Source organism: Cimex lectularius, unplaced genomic scaffold (genome assembly GCF_000648675.2).
Source record: "Cimex lectularius strain Harlan isolate CLEC.00 unplaced genomic scaffold, Clec_2.1 scaffold360, whole genome shotgun sequence".
NCBI classification, from domain to species: Eukaryota; Metazoa; Arthropoda; class Insecta; order Hemiptera; family Cimicidae; genus Cimex; species Cimex lectularius.
The window spans coordinates 31,807-50,835 of NW_019393442.1; the positions used below are offsets into that span (position 1 = coordinate 31,807).

Consider the following 19,029-nt stretch of genomic DNA (forward strand, 5'->3'; position numbering starts at 1 on the left):
AAAAAAGCTTAATAATTGAAAGTAGTAATTTGGTCAATAGAGCACTAAATATAATGGATTGTGACCTGTTTCGTAAAAAAATTGTTACAAAAAATAAAGAGGACGTCAAAACGTAGGTTGGGCCGTACATGTTACTTTTTGTTATGATTATCTTACAGGGATATATTAAAAAAAAATTTAAAAAATTAGTAATATTAGTAAGTTTTCTAAACATAACGCTTAAACAATTGCATAATGATAGAAATATGGCAAAAAATACATTTTTGGCGATATACATAGATTTTGTTGTCCAAGCTACTCGAAACAATTGCCCATATTGTTATACTCGCGTTGCTAACAATTATAAAATATTTATATCGAATAAATAAGTCAAAGAATTGCGATATCACGATTTGGTTGTCATCATGCGATTATATAAAAAATTCTTATTGTTGGAAACCGACTGTCATGAAAGCGTTTCAAACTACGATATATCGTGGACAAAAAATCGCTTAATTAGAAGCATGACCGTGAATATTAAAATCTGTCATCGATTTATATTGCATTTATCAATATCATAACGAGAACTAGAATAGAAAAGTTTTGTTTTATACATTTGGAAAGGGTGTAACATAAATGTTACAATTGTGTTACCTGAATTTGAAATATAAACGTCAATATTGAATGAACAAAGGAGCGATACAAATACAACAAATATTATATTTTAAAGTAAAACATAAATAATACATTTTCTTACAAATATAATCGACTTGTGTACTTATTCATGTAAGCAAAAGGTTCTTAATCTTAAAGCCATAATGGTGAAGGCAAAAATATCGTGGGATTGTTGGATATTTTAAATATTCAATATAGAAAATCGAAAATGGCAAAAAGAGTGAAAATTCGAACGGTTGTAGGTTGAGATGGAGAGGTGGTGTCACGAAATCACGATAGCTCAAGTGGTAGAGCAGCGGCGAATTTAGTCAAAGGTCGTGGGTTCGAATCCCGCACGAGAGATTGGATTTTTATCTCAACCAAGACCTTACATAAAAAGAATATTGAAACAAGTAACTTGGTCAATTGACCACTAAAACATAAACGGATTAGTATTATTAATCTGCAAGACGATAATTAAATGAATTGAAATAATTAATTGAAAAATGTCGTTTTGTGTCAATACATTTCGACCCTCGACAAGTCTATAACTTTCATGAAGTATTAACCAAGTTTTTCTTTTTACCCATTTTTTACATAATTTAATTTTCAATGATTATTTGGAGATCGTGAGATGTGGTCTGGTGTGACGTACGTTTTCGAAAAACATTTTCTTTATCGTGCCAACGTTTCGATCTTTATTGAGATCATCTTCAGGGCACAAAGTGTTTGTTTGTTGTCATTCTTGTGTGTCGTGTTGAGAGTGCCCTCACAAAAATGACACATCTACAAGAAAACAAACACTTTGCGCCCTGAAGATGATCTCAATAAAGATCGAAACGTTGGCACGATAAAGAAAATGTTTTTCTAAAACTTACTTCACACCAGACCGCATCTCACACTTTTGAAATAATCATTAACTAACGGTCACTAAACACCACAAATTCAACATGGAATTAATTGATCATCATAACTATGGTGTTCAACACAATGGTAGATGCTATATAAATTGGACATAACAGAATGTTTTTCAATGTTACAGGCTCTTGTAATTTTCGAGTTATTCGCGATTTTTGGGCAAAAAACGTGATTTTTTACGTGCACATGGTAAAAACCGATCACACTCTCTCTCCCGACTTTACAACACATACACCTATTGTTATTAGAAGTTATTACAATGAGAACTACCACAACACGTATGAAAAGGGAAGGGAAAGATGAATTTCAGTAATTCAAAAGAAAAACACCAAAACGGTTGAGAAATCGACCAAAGTGGAAGGTTACCAACTGAAAGCTTATTAAAATTTCCTATCGATTAATATAGGGCGCCGCACCAGAGCAATTTCCTGGTTACACAATTCAATTTGAAGTTTTGGTAAAAAGTTCAAAAATTAATATGTTCCCGAATTTTTAAATTTACTGATTAATGACTGAAGCTAGGAAAATATTTAAAAAACCATCCTGTTCAGCGTCATGAGACCTACCACAAGATTGTGACGTGAAAGGTTGAATAGATATGTATTTTCAAATGTAAGGTATTGATTGAGTTAAAAAAGTCAGTGTCACGAGCGAGATTCGAACCCACGACCTTCGGTTAAATACGCCGCTTGAGCTATCGTGACAAGTGGAAAGCCCGCTCGTGACACTGACTTTTTTATCTCAACCTAACATAATAATACCTAACATAAAGATGAATTAATTGAAAGATGTTATTTGGTCAATCGGACCACGAAATCTAATGGATGTATTTCCAAAGTTGGCCATTTTATCGTGGAAAAACCAGGTGGTCGGTTCTTTTTGATGGGCAGTGTATTATATCCACTCTTTATTAGCTAATCGTAATTGCACAAGAATCCTCTGTTTATACACTGGGATGAAATTTGAGTTTAGATAGTACAGAAATTTCTTTATAGTGGAATTAGATTTTAGGAACGATTTTATTTTGAGTCGACTACCGGTATTGGTCCAGTGTAAAAAAGATGGCTTTTCTCATCTCCGAATAGAAGAATGTAGGAATAAACTTTTTGAGTTATTCTTTATTATTAAAATGTCTCAGACTGTAGGGTTCATTGCCAGAATCACTTGATTTTACAGAACTAATTGTGCGGATTTTTACAAATCATTATTAAACATAAATAATTTGCCATATATGATCAGAACAAGGTAATTTTTTGGCCTCCGACTAACTGTCTACAAAGAAAACTATGTCGTCGGCAAATAAGAAACAGAACAGAGATCCGGGTTTTTCGAGCATATTCGTTCCAGACCGACTTCTTCATAAAGACAGCGAGAGAGAGAGAGAGAGGGAGAGAGAGAGAGAGAGAGAGAGAGAGAGAGAGAGAGAGAGAGAGAGAGAGAGAGGGAGAGAGAAGAAGGGAGAGAGAAGAAGGGAGAGGGAAGAAGATAGAGAAAGAGAAGAAGAGAGAGAAAGAGAAGAAGAAAGAGAGAGAGATAGATAGATATAGATAGATAGATAGATAGATAGATAGAGATAGATAGATAGATAGAGATAGATAGATAGATAGATAGATATATAGATAGATAGATAGATAGATAGATAGATAGATAGATAGATAGATAGATAGATAGATAGATAGAGAGAGAGAGAGAGAGAGAGAGAGAGAGAGAGAGAGATTGTGAAAGATAGTGTGAGAGAGAGTGATGCTTAAATCTAAAGGTAGGTAGAAAAAGAAAAATACTTGGTACTCGTTACTGGGGGGGGGGGGCTTAGGTTATATCTCAATTAACCGGTTGCTTCGCATTCGGAGGTAATATGAATGGCAGTTTCATCCGACTCTCTGTATAATCTACAAATGGGGTCATCATCATTGAATAAACCCATGCTATTCACATGTTTTCCCAGATGCCAGTGAATGGTTTATAGTCCTATATAACTAGGACTCTCTGATAAAGTAGTGAGTTCGATAGTTTTGATGTGAGTTTTTTAATCATGGGCTCGTGGCTCCTCTACAATTAATCTACTTCTTTTTTCTTTGTGGACCCATTGAAATTAAAGATTGTGTGTTTGTCCTGTTATCCCAGTTATAGTTGGTTTTCCAAACTCTCTTTTGGCCTCATACTCAAGGTAGCGTCAAGCTGTTATGTTTTCCCAGATTTTGAATGAAGTAACCGACTATTTTAGATGTTATATTTGCCGTGCTAATGAGAGGATTTTCTTATCAGTGTAACCTCTTTTAAGGTTTACTATGGTACAAGCATTAATGACATGTATTTCAGCTTGAAAAACCGAGATTTATTTCTATAATTGGATGATATCGCTCGTATTTTGGGATTGCACAGATTATACCAGACCTGTTCCTCCACTGGAGGACACCTTTAGAGTTATTAAATCCACTAGTTTCGTGGTCCACTTGACCAATTAATACTTACAATTAATTAAGGTTTTCAGTTGAGATAAAAAATTCAAGTACTTCACTAAAGCTCTCCGTGGCCATTCCATTTGTCGCCGTGAATCAAATTGATTACACGACATTTGAAAAATGGCAAAAAGGAGGGAAAATTCAAAAGGTGCGGTTGAGATGGGAGGTTGGTGTCCGACTAGATCGAGGTCACGAAAGCTCAAGTGGTAGAGCAGCGGCGTATCAAGCCGAAGATCGTGGGTTCGAATCCCTCTCGTGCCATTGACTTTTTTATCTCAACTGAAAACCTTAATTAATTGTAACTTTAGAGTTTTCTTTATCTAAATGTATTTCATTTTCTACTGATTACTTTATTGATTTAAATCCTGTTTTCGAGATCATTATAGTCAATCCCCATTTCCAACAATAGCTGCATATTTTATTTGTTATTCAAATTTTATTATTTTTTATTAATTTTAACATAATTGATGACAAAAATATTTTAAATCTAGAATGTTTGCTATTTTGTTTAACTAAACACACTTTTTATGCAATGTATTTTCAGTTGCTTATACATTGCGGACCAAGTCCCAGGTCCTCTTCAGAGCTACAATATTCGCTATTTAGCTAAATTGAACTCCTAGTTAAAAAAATTCTAGATTTAAATTATTTGTCATTACTTTATGCCTAACATTGTTAGTCCGAATCCCATTGATTTGTTTCTGATTACTGTATGAACTTTTTTACTATTTACTTGGATATATGCTGCCAATGTAGGGGTTTAACATATACAAAGGTTTCATAGTGTTTCTAAGCCTGGTGGACTTTTTGCCGAGCTTGAAAAAGGACGTAGTCATGCGACGTCTGGGGCAAAAATTCTTTCCCTTCTGCAAAGGCAACTAGTGCCAAGCATTAATGTCCTACGGTTGATTAATTTGTTTTTCTTTAAAACTATCGTACTGTTGAATAAACTAACCCGAAAGTCTCCCTGCCTTTTAGAACACCTTCAAGTACTTTGTACATTGCAAATGTCTGCTTCAGCCACTCAGCATTGACATATCCAGGGCTATTGAATTAATTCGTCATGATCTATAATATTAAAATTATTTTAAAAAAATTCCTTTTCAATTTTTCTGATTTAATTATAGCAAAATTGAACAAGAGAAAAATAATAGAGTCAATTCTATTAACCATCATTAATTCAACGGAAACGACTTTCAGTGTATATTTTCTAGTTTTTTTTCTGTTTCCTTGCTTACATCAAAAAGTTGATTAGTAAAAAGTAGATTTTTGTAGCTTCCCTTAGTTTTGAGGTTTTCTAGCTTAATCTAGCTGAGTCGGACTCAAAGAAGATTTTGTCGACAACTAGTTTGTCAAAAAAAAACGAGTTTTATTATTTATTATTTTTATTATTATTTTTGTTTTTGGCTTGATTTTTGCACATTTGAGCACATCAAGAATATTCTATTGATAAGAATCATTAATATTTTTTTAGAAATATCCAGTAATTAATCACCTAAAAGAGATTCCTTATCAAATTAAGCCATTTATTGATTTTTCCTGGCTTAATTTTATCCCAGTTGAACTAATCAGACTTGATTCTAACGATAAAAACAAAAATAGGTTTTTCTTTCTTTTTGTATTTCTTTCTTAGTGCCTTATACTCGATACCTACTACGAAAATCAATTTTCAGTTTAAGATTATTTGGAGGTCGTGAGATGCGGTCTGGTGTAACATAGGTTTTAGAAAAACATTTTCTTTATCGTGCCAACGTTTCGATCTTTATTGAGATCAAATTCAGGCACTCTCAACACGACAGACAAGAATGACACATCTATACGAAAAACAAACACTTTGAGCCCTGACGATGATCTCAATAAATATCGAAACGTTGGCACGATAAAGAAAATGTTTTTCTAAAACCTACGTTACACCAGACCGCATCTCACGACCTCCAAATAATCATCAAGTAACGGTCACTAAACACCACACCTTTCAGTTTAAGTTTCATTTATTTACCCTTGTCTATTTCTTCACCTTCATAACACACACAAAACAGTTCGTTCAATGCTATTGAAAATAAGCATAAATTGTTTTAAATAGTGCAATAATTTTTTGCTTTTTAATGACAGTTAGTATAGATTTTTTCGAACTGTGCTGTAGAAGGACAAAAAGTTGCAGTCTACCACCGGATGATTTGGTGAACAGCATGTGATAATATAAATAAAATATGTTAGTTCGATGAAAATGAAACAAATTATAAGTGACAAAACCATTTTTGAATGCAAGAAAGTTTTTTTATTTAGTTTACATTTATTAGGTGTTATTCTCCATGCAAAATAGTTGTCGATTATGCTGAAAGGTGAAAAATCGTGCTTGTACCTTCGTTGACCTTCTCAACTACGTCGTTGACAGGTGTTATCTTGTTTCTGCTGCTCGTCGCCGAAGAGGTCTTGGCGACGCTGTTCTTCCTGCTCGTAAGGCTCGGAGGTTTGTCCATCGTGAAGTCCTGGAAAATATAGAAAATCGGTCAAATGGCGAGTGAGTATAAATATAAATAGATCGCCGGTGAAGATAATTGGAGACAACTGCGCAGTCATTTACTTCTACCGGCCGAATTGATCGTTACGACAATTATCGGCGTATTTATTTAAAATTATTTTAGTACCAGTATAAAAGGTTAAAATGTCATTTGTCATTGACGACGACTTACTCGTTTTTATGACCGATGCTATATTTCATTTTTTCCCTATGGTAGCCGCCATCAAGATGAATTTATTCTGTTACTTCATTTCTGAAAAAAAAACATTAAATACATTAAATTTCAAATTTCATAACTAATTGAATTGTGATTATTTTACAAACAATACTACTCACTTTCCTATACACAAGAAACATTTTTACATTGAAATGATCCCAAAGCCTCATAAGAATATAAGCTCCCCAACATCTTATCGTCCTAATAGTTTGCTAACCTTCCTTCTAAATTATTCGAAAAATTAATTTACAAAATATTATTTCTTCTGCTACTTCGTACAACATCCTACCAGGCTAACAATTTGGTTTTCAAACCCATCACTACTCATCAACATCACAGAATTACCGATTTCGTTACTTCTCGTCGGGACCGGAGTATTTCTTGATCTTCCTTAGGCCTTCGACAAAGTATGGCATGAGGGATTATTACTCGAATTAAATTTATTTACCGCAGGCCTATTATCTGATTATACATTACAGTCATACATTAAGGAGAGATTTTTCGCAGTAAACCAGAGATCGGAGCTTCTGAGATGAAATAATTACTTGCAGATGTGTCACTAGGGTCAATAGCGGGTATAAGCTCACTAGTTGTAGTGGTCCGCTTGACCAGTTAATATCTTTCAATTAATTAAGGTTTTAAGTTGAGACAAAAAAGTGAGTGCACGAGCGGGATTCGAACCCGCGACCTTCGGCTAGATACGCCGCTGCTCTACCACTTGAGCTATCTTGACTTCTATCCACTCGGATACCAACTCTCCATCTTAACCTACAACTATTCGAATTTTCCCTCTTTTTTCCATTGTCAATGTCGTGTAATCAGGATTCGATTATCAGCGACTTATGAAGTGGCCACGGAGAGCTTCAGTGAAGATATAGTTCATTTTAACTTATTAAATTCGCTAGTTTTTGTGGTCCGCTTGACCAGTTAATACCTTTCAATTAATTAATATTTTAGTTGAGATAAAAAAGTTAGTGTCACGAGCGGGATTCGAACCCACGACCTTCGGCTAAATACGCCGCTGCTCCACTTGAACTACCGTGACTTCAATCCTCGGACACGAACTGCCCATCCCAACCTACATTTCGAATTTTTCCCCGTGGCCACTTCATAAGTCGCTGAGAATCGAACCCTGATAACACTACATTTGAAAATGGCAAAAAGAGGGGAAAAATTCGAAAGGTTGGGTTGAGATGGGCAGTTAGTGTCCGAGTGGTGGAGGTCACGGTAGTTCAAGTGGTTAAAGCAGCAGTGTATTTAGCCGAAGGTCGTGGGTTCGAATCCCACTCGTGACACTGACGATTTATTAAGAATTGATTAAGATTTATTAATTGAAAGTTATTACAAACTTGGATTTCTTAAAAAAAAAAAAAAATGAAAGTATGTATGTTTTAGCCATTTGTTTATAAAAAAATTCTGACATATTTTGGTATATTTTTTATTTTGCAGTCTAATAAAATGAACTCCGATGAACCCCGTTAGATTTCGATTCGATAGGGCTAATTCTATCGATAACATTCATTAATTCGTCAACACAATTTTTCGTGTACATTTCATTGCTTATTTCGATATTTCCGCGTTTGAATCTTGCAAATCACGACACGCTAGATTCTATCGATAGAAACAGTAAATTGTAAAAAAAAAAGAAAAAGAAAACATTTGTGCCGTTTTCAACATTCTTCATTTAATTCCCTAATTTCGTGGTCCGCTTGACCAACTAATATATTATATCTAATTAAGGTTTTCAGTTGAGATGAAAAAAGTTAATGGCACGAGCGGGATTCGAACCAACGATCTTCGGCTAGATACGCCGCTGCTCTACCACTTGAGCTATTGTGACCTCGATCCACTCTGACATCAACTTCCCATCTNTATGCAGTCCATTAAATCTAGAAGAGAATTAAAATTTGGCAAAAACAAGATGGATAAAACAATCGATTTTCGGGTTTGTAGAGCCGATGACTATCGATAATTGAAAATATAAAATATTTTATATTATCGATAATTAACTGAATTATGTATAAAATAAATAAATATATAAATAACCATTATAAAAAAGAAACCTTTTTCCGTATTGCTCCATGAAGAAACATGGACCTCCTTGGCACAGTCAAGGTAAAATGGCACATTTATGATAAAGCATAGCGTTACCCGAGGTAAATGAGTACATTATGCAACTTGTTTATTAACAAGTTATTATTTAAAAAATGTTACTGTTCAAGCAACACATTTAAATTATATTAAATTTTTTTTCACAGGAAATTTTCACTAAATAAAATCCATTATATTTCGTGATCCGATTGACCAAATAACTTCTTTCAATTAATTAATCTTTATGTAAGGTATTGGTTGAAATGAATCGAAGTCACGATTGCTCAAGTGGTAGAGCAGCGGCGTATTTAGCCGAAGATCGTGAGTTCGAATCCCGTCGTGACACTAACTTTTTTCATTTCAACCAATACCTTACATAAACATTAATTAATTGAACTAAATACAAATTTTAAAATAAATTTTTTAACGAAGTTGTTAACTGTATTTGTTTACTTTGGTTGTACGTGTTGTTCTTGAAAAAAGAAAACAAAGAGGCGTATTATGTTGACATTTTCTAAAAATATTGATATCTATTGACTTAAGTCTGAGACATGGGACTTCTTTTCCTATTCTCGATAATGCCGTTATCGATCCCTTACTTTATTTATGTATGAATGTCAACGCAATCGTTTGAAGAAAGATTCATTTTTCCCCTCTGAGTCCGAAAATAGAAATTCAATGGGACGATTTTGGATTAATAAAAGTTCAAGTTAAGGGTGCGCATTGCCTGGCTTTTGACGACTGGAACTAATTGTTTCCGGGTCGTTAGGTCCAAAGATTTCTTTTTTTGGACACCGGCCAAATGATTGAACAGTCTATTCATAGTGATGATAAAACGAATTAAGTGCCCGACGAAGTGACCGGATCGAAGCAGTTCCCTCTCAAACCTAATAAACAAACGTTAGGGTGGTAAATCAAGTCGGATGTTGAAACAGTTTCAAAAATAACAATGTCAAATTACAGATCGCAAAAATATTTTCCAACCTGAAGTCAAGACTACTTTTATGTATTTCAATATATGGATCATTTTATTGTTTACATATGACATTTGAAAAAAGCGCCTTATTATGTTTTTAAATTTTATATATTTATCAATTAATTAAGGTTTTTACTTGTGATAAAAAAGCCAGTGTTACGAGCGGGATTCGAACCCACGACCTTCGGCTAGATACGCCGCTACTCTACCACTTGAGCTATCATGGTAAAACTAAAACTAGTGAATTTAATAAGTAAAAATGAAGTATACTTCNTATTTTTTTCAAGTTTATATACTTGATTTTTGAAATGTTTAACTTGTGACGTCTGGGATGCATAACAGATCGCCAAATATTTTCCAACCTGAAGTCAAGACTACTATTATATATTTTAATATATGGATCATTTATTGTTTACGTATGGCTTTCAAAAAAAGCGCCTTATTATTTTTGTTTAATTTTATGTATTTATTACAATCTAAAATCATGTTATGTAATGAGCCGGATTTACAAATGACATAGGTTATGCCGCACCATAAGAAAAGTGACATAAGTCGAAAAAATATAAAAACCTGATTATTATTATTATTATTTTTTTTTTGAAGTATTCGGATGTGTGAAGCTATAGAAAAAATGACACAACGTGTTTCAGCAATTCACCATCTTCAGGGATCATCAGTGGAAAGAACTACACCGTTCGCTCTTCTTGAGTTCTTTATTTACCCCGACAATGGATGGCACTATACAGCCCATTGCAAAAATAGAAACAAAAATTTCTGTATATAGCGTGTTGCGTATTTTTTTCAAGTTTATATACTTGATTTTTGAAATATTTAACTTGTGACAAATTGTCTGGGATGCGTATTTTTAAAGGATTTTGCTTGAAAAATTCCAAAAACGCATTTTTAAGAATTGAATATTAAAAATTACACGACCGTCATTAATTAATTTAGCAATTTAACGTTTAAAACATAAATACCCGAATAAACGGATTATTATTAATATTAATTACGTTTATAAATAATTCTGTTAATGGGATGCGGATTTGCATAAATATTGAAAAGCGTGGGCCACCATCTTGTTTCGGCTCTTTTCAAGGAATAAATTAGAGTCTAAGCATATTTCGGGAATGTTTTGATTTCTAAATACATTTGAGGCGTGTTTCGAAATCGGCAATTTGTTAGAACGGATTGATTTGTTGGACAAGAAGCCAAGAGAGTTAGTTATCCACTGGCTAACATGTTTCTTCAGACGTTTTTTATTCGGTTTGCACGCATGGAACACAAGAGGGAACGCATAAATAACATTTTTCTGGAATCTCGTTTTAAACATGTTCGAACATGAAGTTTTTAGGAAAAAATATACTACGTAATAAGACATCGCAACATAAAAAAAAACTTAGTCAACACTAATAAATAATTTAAAAAACTTTGTTTTTAAGTTTTACTACAATAAAATAGTTCTCAATACATGACTGAACGAATATCTCAGACAGAAGGACAAAAAGAAAATGAAGGAAGAATGGAATTCACTCATTGGACATAGACAATCCAACAATCTTCTAACCAATTTTGGTAGGAAAGAAATCACAGAATGTGTCAAAGGAAGGAGGAACAGACTGCAAATCCTAACAGGACACTTAAAGAAAATTGGAACAATCCAAGATGGCACCTGCAGATTCTGCAAAGAGGCAGAAGAGAGACCAACACATTTACTAACAATCTGCGGAACTACATTAGCCCGCAGGAGGAAACGTTTTGGGATGTACAATGTGACCATAGAAGAACTACAACCACTGAAACCGGGCCTATTAATCAAATTTACTGATGAAATAGGACTCACCGATGTGCTTTAGGCGTGCTTAACAATTACCATAATTTAACAGGAGCTACTAAATGTTGGTATCCTATCCCAGCCTCCTTATACTACTTACTCTCCTTGTAGACCATTCTTTTTTTGGAGTTGTGGACAAATTTCTAAGCCCAAAAGATATTTCACGTTTACCTGACAAAAACGAGGATATCTCTCTTTAGCAACAAGGCGTAGATCGATAGATAGAAAGAATATACCAAGTTTACATTTTTATATTACATACACAATTACACAAAGAAAGAGAGAAATAAATAAATAAGTGAAGAGATTGAGAGAGATAGATAGATAGATAGANGGGAGTAACAATGCGTCATAAAGACTGGGCAGTGATAAAAAATTTACATCCCCGCATTGACGTCAAACCTTGTAAATTAAAGTCGTACAGCTACGCGTAAAAATATCCATTTTTCCGCCAGGGTGTTATTAAACATTTATTTCCTATTGCCCAATGATAAAGGTCGAAAATTTTCAACATACACCTCAACGAAACAATATAGGCGAGGTATGTCCCGGGAATTTTAATAGGGCCGATTAATTTACCACCATCGCCATATATACAAATAGTGTGATTTTGAATAATAGAACACATGTATTGAATTATTTATGATTTTATTCTCTTCCCTTATACGTAGAACATTAGAAACTGTATTTACATTTTAAAACCACTGGCCATAAACGCGAGTGGGCAGAGAGGCGTACTACATATATCTCTTGATGACCTCAAACGTTTTCTCGATGAAAATCCAAATATAATCAATTTTCCATTCTATTCCGTGTTCGAGTGGGCTATTTACCTTGTCTAAGTTGACTTACTCGAAACAATCTTACTACGTTTACTTTTCATGTTGTTCATTGTTCAATAACAACAATGTGGCGGGTTAAACATAGAGACCTATTATTTAGTTTTGATTACAAGCAATTTTTATTAATGAACATTTGTTTTATTGGACACAATATTTTTTAAACAATTAATACCGCGATTAATGCCCTCGGTAAGCTTACACCTCCGCGCACCTTTTAGGCATACAGGTGGTGTGACTAATTTCATAAGGAATTTCAGTCCATAGATGATGCCACGCTGCACTCGGTTGTTGCAGGTCAACTGGTTGCGCATGGTGAGCGAAAAACCCTTCTCTGCAACGCATCCAACATGTGCTCATCATGTGGGATTGAGATCTGGAGACAATGGGAGAAGAAGCAAATGGGAAATCCCAAATTGTATGTACATTGATGAAAACTCTGCCTCTATGAGGTCTGGCGGTTAAGCAGATTTTCCGTGCGCGGAGGTGAGTCGCTCCTATCTTGAGAATCTAAACGTGTGATAAGCCCTGAAGGCTAGGTGCGCACGCTAAAGAACATCAACGTTAAAAGACATTGCGACCCCAGTAGGAAACGAATGTTCTAGGTCAACTGGTTGAGGATGGAAATCGAAAAGTCTTCTCTGCAACGCATCTACATGTGCTCAATAGGTTTGAGGTCTGTAGACGATGGGAGAAGGGGCAGATGGGAAATTCCCAGGTTTTCTAAATATTGATGAACAACTCTTCATCTATGAGGTTTGGCATCGACATCCAGAAATCGAAAATCCCTGCCAATGAGATCCTTGGTTTGAGGGATGTATTCTTAGTTAATTTCTTGGACATAACGCACTACTGTGAGGTTGCCTTCAACAATATGGAGTCCAGTTTGTCCTTCAGATTAAATCCCAGCCAAGACCATTACAACGCCTCCTCCAAACGGCACTGAAGGGAGCACAAAATGGGCCATTTACGCATCCCCTCTTCTCGATAGACTCTTAGGTGCCTGTTATCACTAAACAGACAGAAATGCGACTCATCAGTAATCATAACAACATTCCAATTGGTCTTCTAGGCGCTTGCTGCACCATATTCTCCGGAGTTGCTGCACGTCGTCTCAATGGGTCATACGATTTGAGGTCAACTTCCCAGAAATGATTACGAGATTACGAATAGTTTGTGTTGATATAGGCCTTGCCAAAACATCCTGTATTCATTTAGGATCTGGCGGGCACTGTGGAAAGGTTTCCGTCTTGCAGCAATGACAATACACATTTCTGTCTTCCCTTAGTGCCGTAATGGGCTTACATCTACTACCAAATGTAATTGTGTGAAATTTACTAAACACTCACGTCAATGAATGTATTTATTAGCGTAATAGGTTAAACGAGAAAGAGAGGGGGGAGAGAAAGAGAAAGTGAGGGAGGGAGTGAGGGGGAGAATAACCGGCCGGAGGAAAGCTCAGTTTCCAAGGGCAAGTGCTTAAATGTAAAAAATAAATATTTCTTAATTGTGAAGTAAGATAAGTCCATAAAAGACTTATACACTTATTTCATCCCTCCTTTTTAATTAGCAATTATTTATTGGTGAAAGATAATATACCAAAATATGAAAGGTGAAATAAGTGTATGTACTGCAAATAAATAACTGATAGATAGATAGATAGATAGCAATTATTTATTGGTGAAAGATAATATACCAAAATATGAAAGGTGAAATAAGTGTATGTACTGCAAATAAATAACTGATTATTAATTTAAATGAACATGTAATTATATTTTAGTTAGAATCATTTTCTTTAATTACTCAAAAGGTCAATAATTTTGCCTTTAAACTAACAATTTTTTTGTACGTTCATACGTTCATATTTTCCGAGACAATAATCAGATTTTCGATGGCGTTGGTTTAAGATTATTTTGCGTTTATCGTAATTTCTTGAAAGCCGGAAAAGTGCAAAAAGTTTTTTATTTGTAATCTTACTTTACTGAAACTTTAATAAAGTCTTGGGGAGGAAACTTTCAACACGTAACGTTTAGCATGAGAGGAGTTCAACCTGGCAGAATTGATGGGTCGCTTTTAACATTGAGATTGACATAAATTAGTTTAGTAAATGAGAAAAGTGAACGGCTTTTAACAGAAGTAGATAAAAGGAGAATTTGTTTTCATTTAACTTGTCATTACACAATCGGGGAAAAATTTTGTTGTGGTTTTTTAACACAATTGTACCGATAGTCGTGTCGTGGAAAGTATAAAAATGGGTTTCCAAAGTAGGTCGAATCGTAGAAATCGATTGCCCTTCTCGATCAAGCCACTAGATTTGAAATAAAATAAGCAAGCGAGACTTTCATACTTTCAGCAGTAGCTGAGCTATATTTTGCAATTGCTTCAACAATGTAATCAACTCGGTTCTAGTTCAAGTTTCCGTCAGATAATTTCAACGATTCAAATTCAACGGGTGGACAAGAAGGGAACTTACAATCGCCCGTTTTTTTTGTCTATGTATTTGGATCTTACGTTGGGTCATATTACATAAAATAAACTTTTTATGAGGTGGAAACGTACTCTTTAAAAACTGTTTTATCTAATAATTACAATTTGCATATTAAGAATGGTGTTTTCTTCAGCATGTATCGAAGGTAATGTAAATCAAATTTTATATGATAAACGAGCTTTTCATAATGTTATATTTAAGTCTATTCGTCCATTAGATTGTACCAAAACATCTCACAGTCATAAAATTGAGTTTGGTCTAACCTTTGATCTTTTTGATGAAGCCATTTTGTTTGATATAGTGTGTAATGCTGTACTTTTTGAAACAAACTTCTGACAAATAACCAATAAAAATCGTCATAGATCCAAAGAGAAATCCCAATGTATCACGTACTTGTATAAAAAACGTTTAAATCAACTTGGGTCCATAAAAAAGCTTGTTCCTTCATCAGTTGATCATTTTAAAACAACTTATATCGCGCGTTAAAACAATGGGCATATTGTACAACAATGTCCTGGATCAAGGAAAATCAACCAGGACAAAAATCATCCACAGCTGATATTTACTAAAGAATGCTTCTCCTATGAGTAAAGTGTAAAAACTAGTTCCGTAGAGGAGGGGAACACATACCCGATGCAACGCTATGCGACGCTACCCGATGCTACCCAACGCCTTGTCTCGTTTTGGTAGGTTGTGCACATTTATGCGACGTCAAGCTCACGCCACGTACAGTCACACAGCGTGTATCACAAATCAGTATCACAATCGCAACGCCTCTTTTGTTATGTATTATTTCGAGAAAATCATGTAATAAATTGTTAGTTAAATTGTATGAGCTCCACCATGTAATAGATTGTTTGTTAAANCGAAATTAGTGAAGTTAAATTTTATGAGCAAATCCATGTAATAAATTGTTAGTTAAATTAATTCTATTAATAAATGGCATTCCGGTGTTTTGATCAATTTTCTGCCAAATCTTCAAAATTGATTTTTTTAATAAAAACTAATGAATTTTTAATTTTTCTCGCTTAATTTGGTTTATGTTAAAATAAGTATGTTGTAATTAATATAATGACAAAAATACATATAGTTCGAAATAAAAATATGAGTGTCCGGTTCTTTTGTCTTCGACTGTACTCGATGCTACCCGACGAAAATCTGGACAGTGGGGAACGTATAGCGTAGAGTAGGGTAGCATCGGGAAGATGTGCACAGGGGTAATGCAATTTTATGGAAAATTGGAATTTGGGTTTGCGTCGGGTAGCGTCGCATCGGGTGTGATCCCCGCTTTAACTTCGAACTACACGTTGGGTGTCGCGAACGAGGGTCAACCCACTCTACAATATTTTTATCACACTATTCTCAATTAAAAATCCACGGGATGCCGTAATTCGAACCCAGGATCACAAGCGTGGCAAATTTATGCGTGAAATACCGAACAGCAACCCAGTGAAGAAAGGTGGACAGAAGTTGACCGTAAACGACAAAATTATACATATTTAGACGATACACTTATAATCAAACTTATACAACTTTACAAAAATAACAAGCAGACCTATCACAAAAGAATTTTTGGTAGAAAACTTACATATTCATTAATGTAATTTAATAAATAAGGCATAATAACAGTATGTACATATACAAGAATAACAACAACGCTGTAAGAAAAATAAAATACAGACACAAGGTAAACTTTTAACGTAATTACCTTTATTAACAAAACTGTCTATAAACATTCGGTCACGCATTTTCCATACTGTTTTGTTATCATAAAATTGAATTGGTATGGGTCTAACGTATGACCACATTGCTTAAGCCTTTCTTTGATACATAATAAGCATTTGGCACATCAGTATTTTATTTAACATACATATTGGGATTGAAAAAAGTTTAAAACTATTTATTTTTATCTAGTTTCCAATTTATTTGTATTAAATGAATTGAATTATACCTGCCAAAGGGATAATGTATTTTGTATGCCAATTTGTCAAACATACAATTTATAAATTTATATTTTAAGCTTAGCTGAAACAATTCTGATGTAGAATGGGTTATAGATCTCTTACTACTATTAACTAGGAAATTCGCAATATTTGAAACTATTCCAATGAGTCCCATATTTATGAATTTTCATTATTGATGAGGATAAAGAATTCATCAAGCTTTTAAACGAAATAAATTTGCTTCAAATTCACTATATTTGAAACTATAAGTTTTACACTTGTCTTCAATACTGTAAATAGATTTATTAGTTAATCTTGCGAATTATTGATATTATTTTAAAGTCGTGGTGACACCTTCCAAGCTTGACGAACTTTTTAAAACTTTTTATGTTTATTGAATTTTATGTTGTTATTTTAGGCATAATTGTGTAAGAAACAGAGAGAAAAATATGTTTTATTGTTGCGTTAATGCTTCTTATGTAGGAAAATAACTTGAAAAAAGTAAAATCGATTTCGGTTTGTTTGAAACGATTCAAATTAAATAAGTAATTACTACCCTCCATGCCGGCAAGGCTTATTTCCTTGATAAGGTGTGACCGGACATACTCTCAAACTACTAAATCCTACTATATATTTAATTTAAAAAAAACACCAATACTCACAATATCATCAATAAGCGTTGGATGTCTTTTTACACACTGGGCAGAAGAGTTCTAGAACCGTTGTAAATGTTTAATGGACAACAAGTGGGTCCGCTCCATGGAGACGGCACAACAAACACCCCCGACTCGTTTTCATTTATCCATTATTCAATTTTGTTTATATAAACCAAAAATGAGACGTCGCACCGCCTGGTTTACAGATTGGAGAAGGAAAACTAGGCTTACGACTACACGACAAGAAAACTATTGAATTTATGCTGTTGAAATAAACACTTTAATACAAATGGATAAACTGGTAGGATCGTAGTGTTCAAAATGAAGTTATAAAATAGTTAAGTAGGCAGAAATCTAATTTTAATCAATCAATTAATTATTCTTTCTATGTAAGGTCTTGGTTGAGATAAAAAAGTCAGTGTCACTTTAGTTTAACTAACAATTTATTACATGGATTTGCTCATAAAATTTAACTTCACTAATTTCGTGGTCCGCTTGACCAATTAATATATTACAATTAATTAAGATTTTTTAGTTGAGATAAAAAAGTCAATGGCACGAGCGGGATTCGAACCCACGACCTTTGGCTAAATACGCCGCTTCTGTACCACTTGAGCGATCGTGATTTCAATCCTCTCGGACACCCACTTTCCTCAACCTACAACCGTTCAAATTTTCCCTCTTTTTGCCATTTGCAATCTTTTTTATCTCAAACAAGACCTTACATAGAAAGAATGATTAAATGATTGAAAGAAGTAACTCAGTCAATTGACCACGAAAATGTAAATGGATTAATTTTAATACTGAGATCGCAATAAGTGAGTCTGAGTTTTAATATTTCAACATAAATATATTATAGGTTTCTTTTCTTCAATGTTTCTTATTCATCCATGGACAATGGTATCACGGGTAGGGATGAGCATCGATAAAAAAAACATCGATGGATACTATCGATTAAACATCGGAACCTCACCATCGATGATAGTACGACCATCGACTCTTAGTCTACACATCGATGGTTTTTTGAGTACTCATTACTCAAACTACAACTTATTTTCATATGCATATATTATTTTTATATGCCACTTTAGAAACATAAGCTAATTTTTCCAACTTCGCCATTTCTGAACGTTTATTAGGAATGTGTAGAGATTAGTGACCGTTAATAACTAACTTTATTAGGAATTTGAATAATAATTTTTGTTTATTTTTTTAATAACGTGTGTGGTGATTAGTGACCAATAATCGATAAATATTCAGAAATCGTGAGATGCGGCTGGTGTGATGTAGGTTTCAGAAACACATTTTCTTTATCGTGCCAACGTTTCGATCTTTATTGAGATCATCTTCAGAACTCAAAGTGTTTGTCTTCTATGTAATTGTGGGGGCACTCTCAACTCGACTCGCAAGATCGGCACAATTACACAGAAGACAAACACTTTGAGTCCTGAAGA

At 34.1% G+C, this 19,029-nt stretch overlaps 1 protein-coding gene across 1 annotated transcript in view; it reads right to left on the reverse strand.

Annotated features, from left to right (window-relative positions):
* The window catches only part of LOC112128141, a 47,811-nt gene extending 30,189 nt beyond the window's left edge, over positions 1-17,622 (reverse strand). The window contains exons 1-3 of the mRNA XM_024229948.1: positions 17,582-17,622; positions 6,707-6,787; positions 6,376-6,502 (exon numbers count right to left, since the gene is read on the reverse strand). Coding sequence (XP_024085716.1) covers positions 6,376-6,493 — 118 coding nt within the window. The 5' untranslated portion in view covers positions 6,494-6,502; positions 6,707-6,787; positions 17,582-17,622. The remainder of the gene's footprint in view (positions 1-6,375; positions 6,503-6,706; positions 6,788-17,581) is intronic.
* Positions 17,623-19,029: the final 1,407 nt, after the last annotated feature.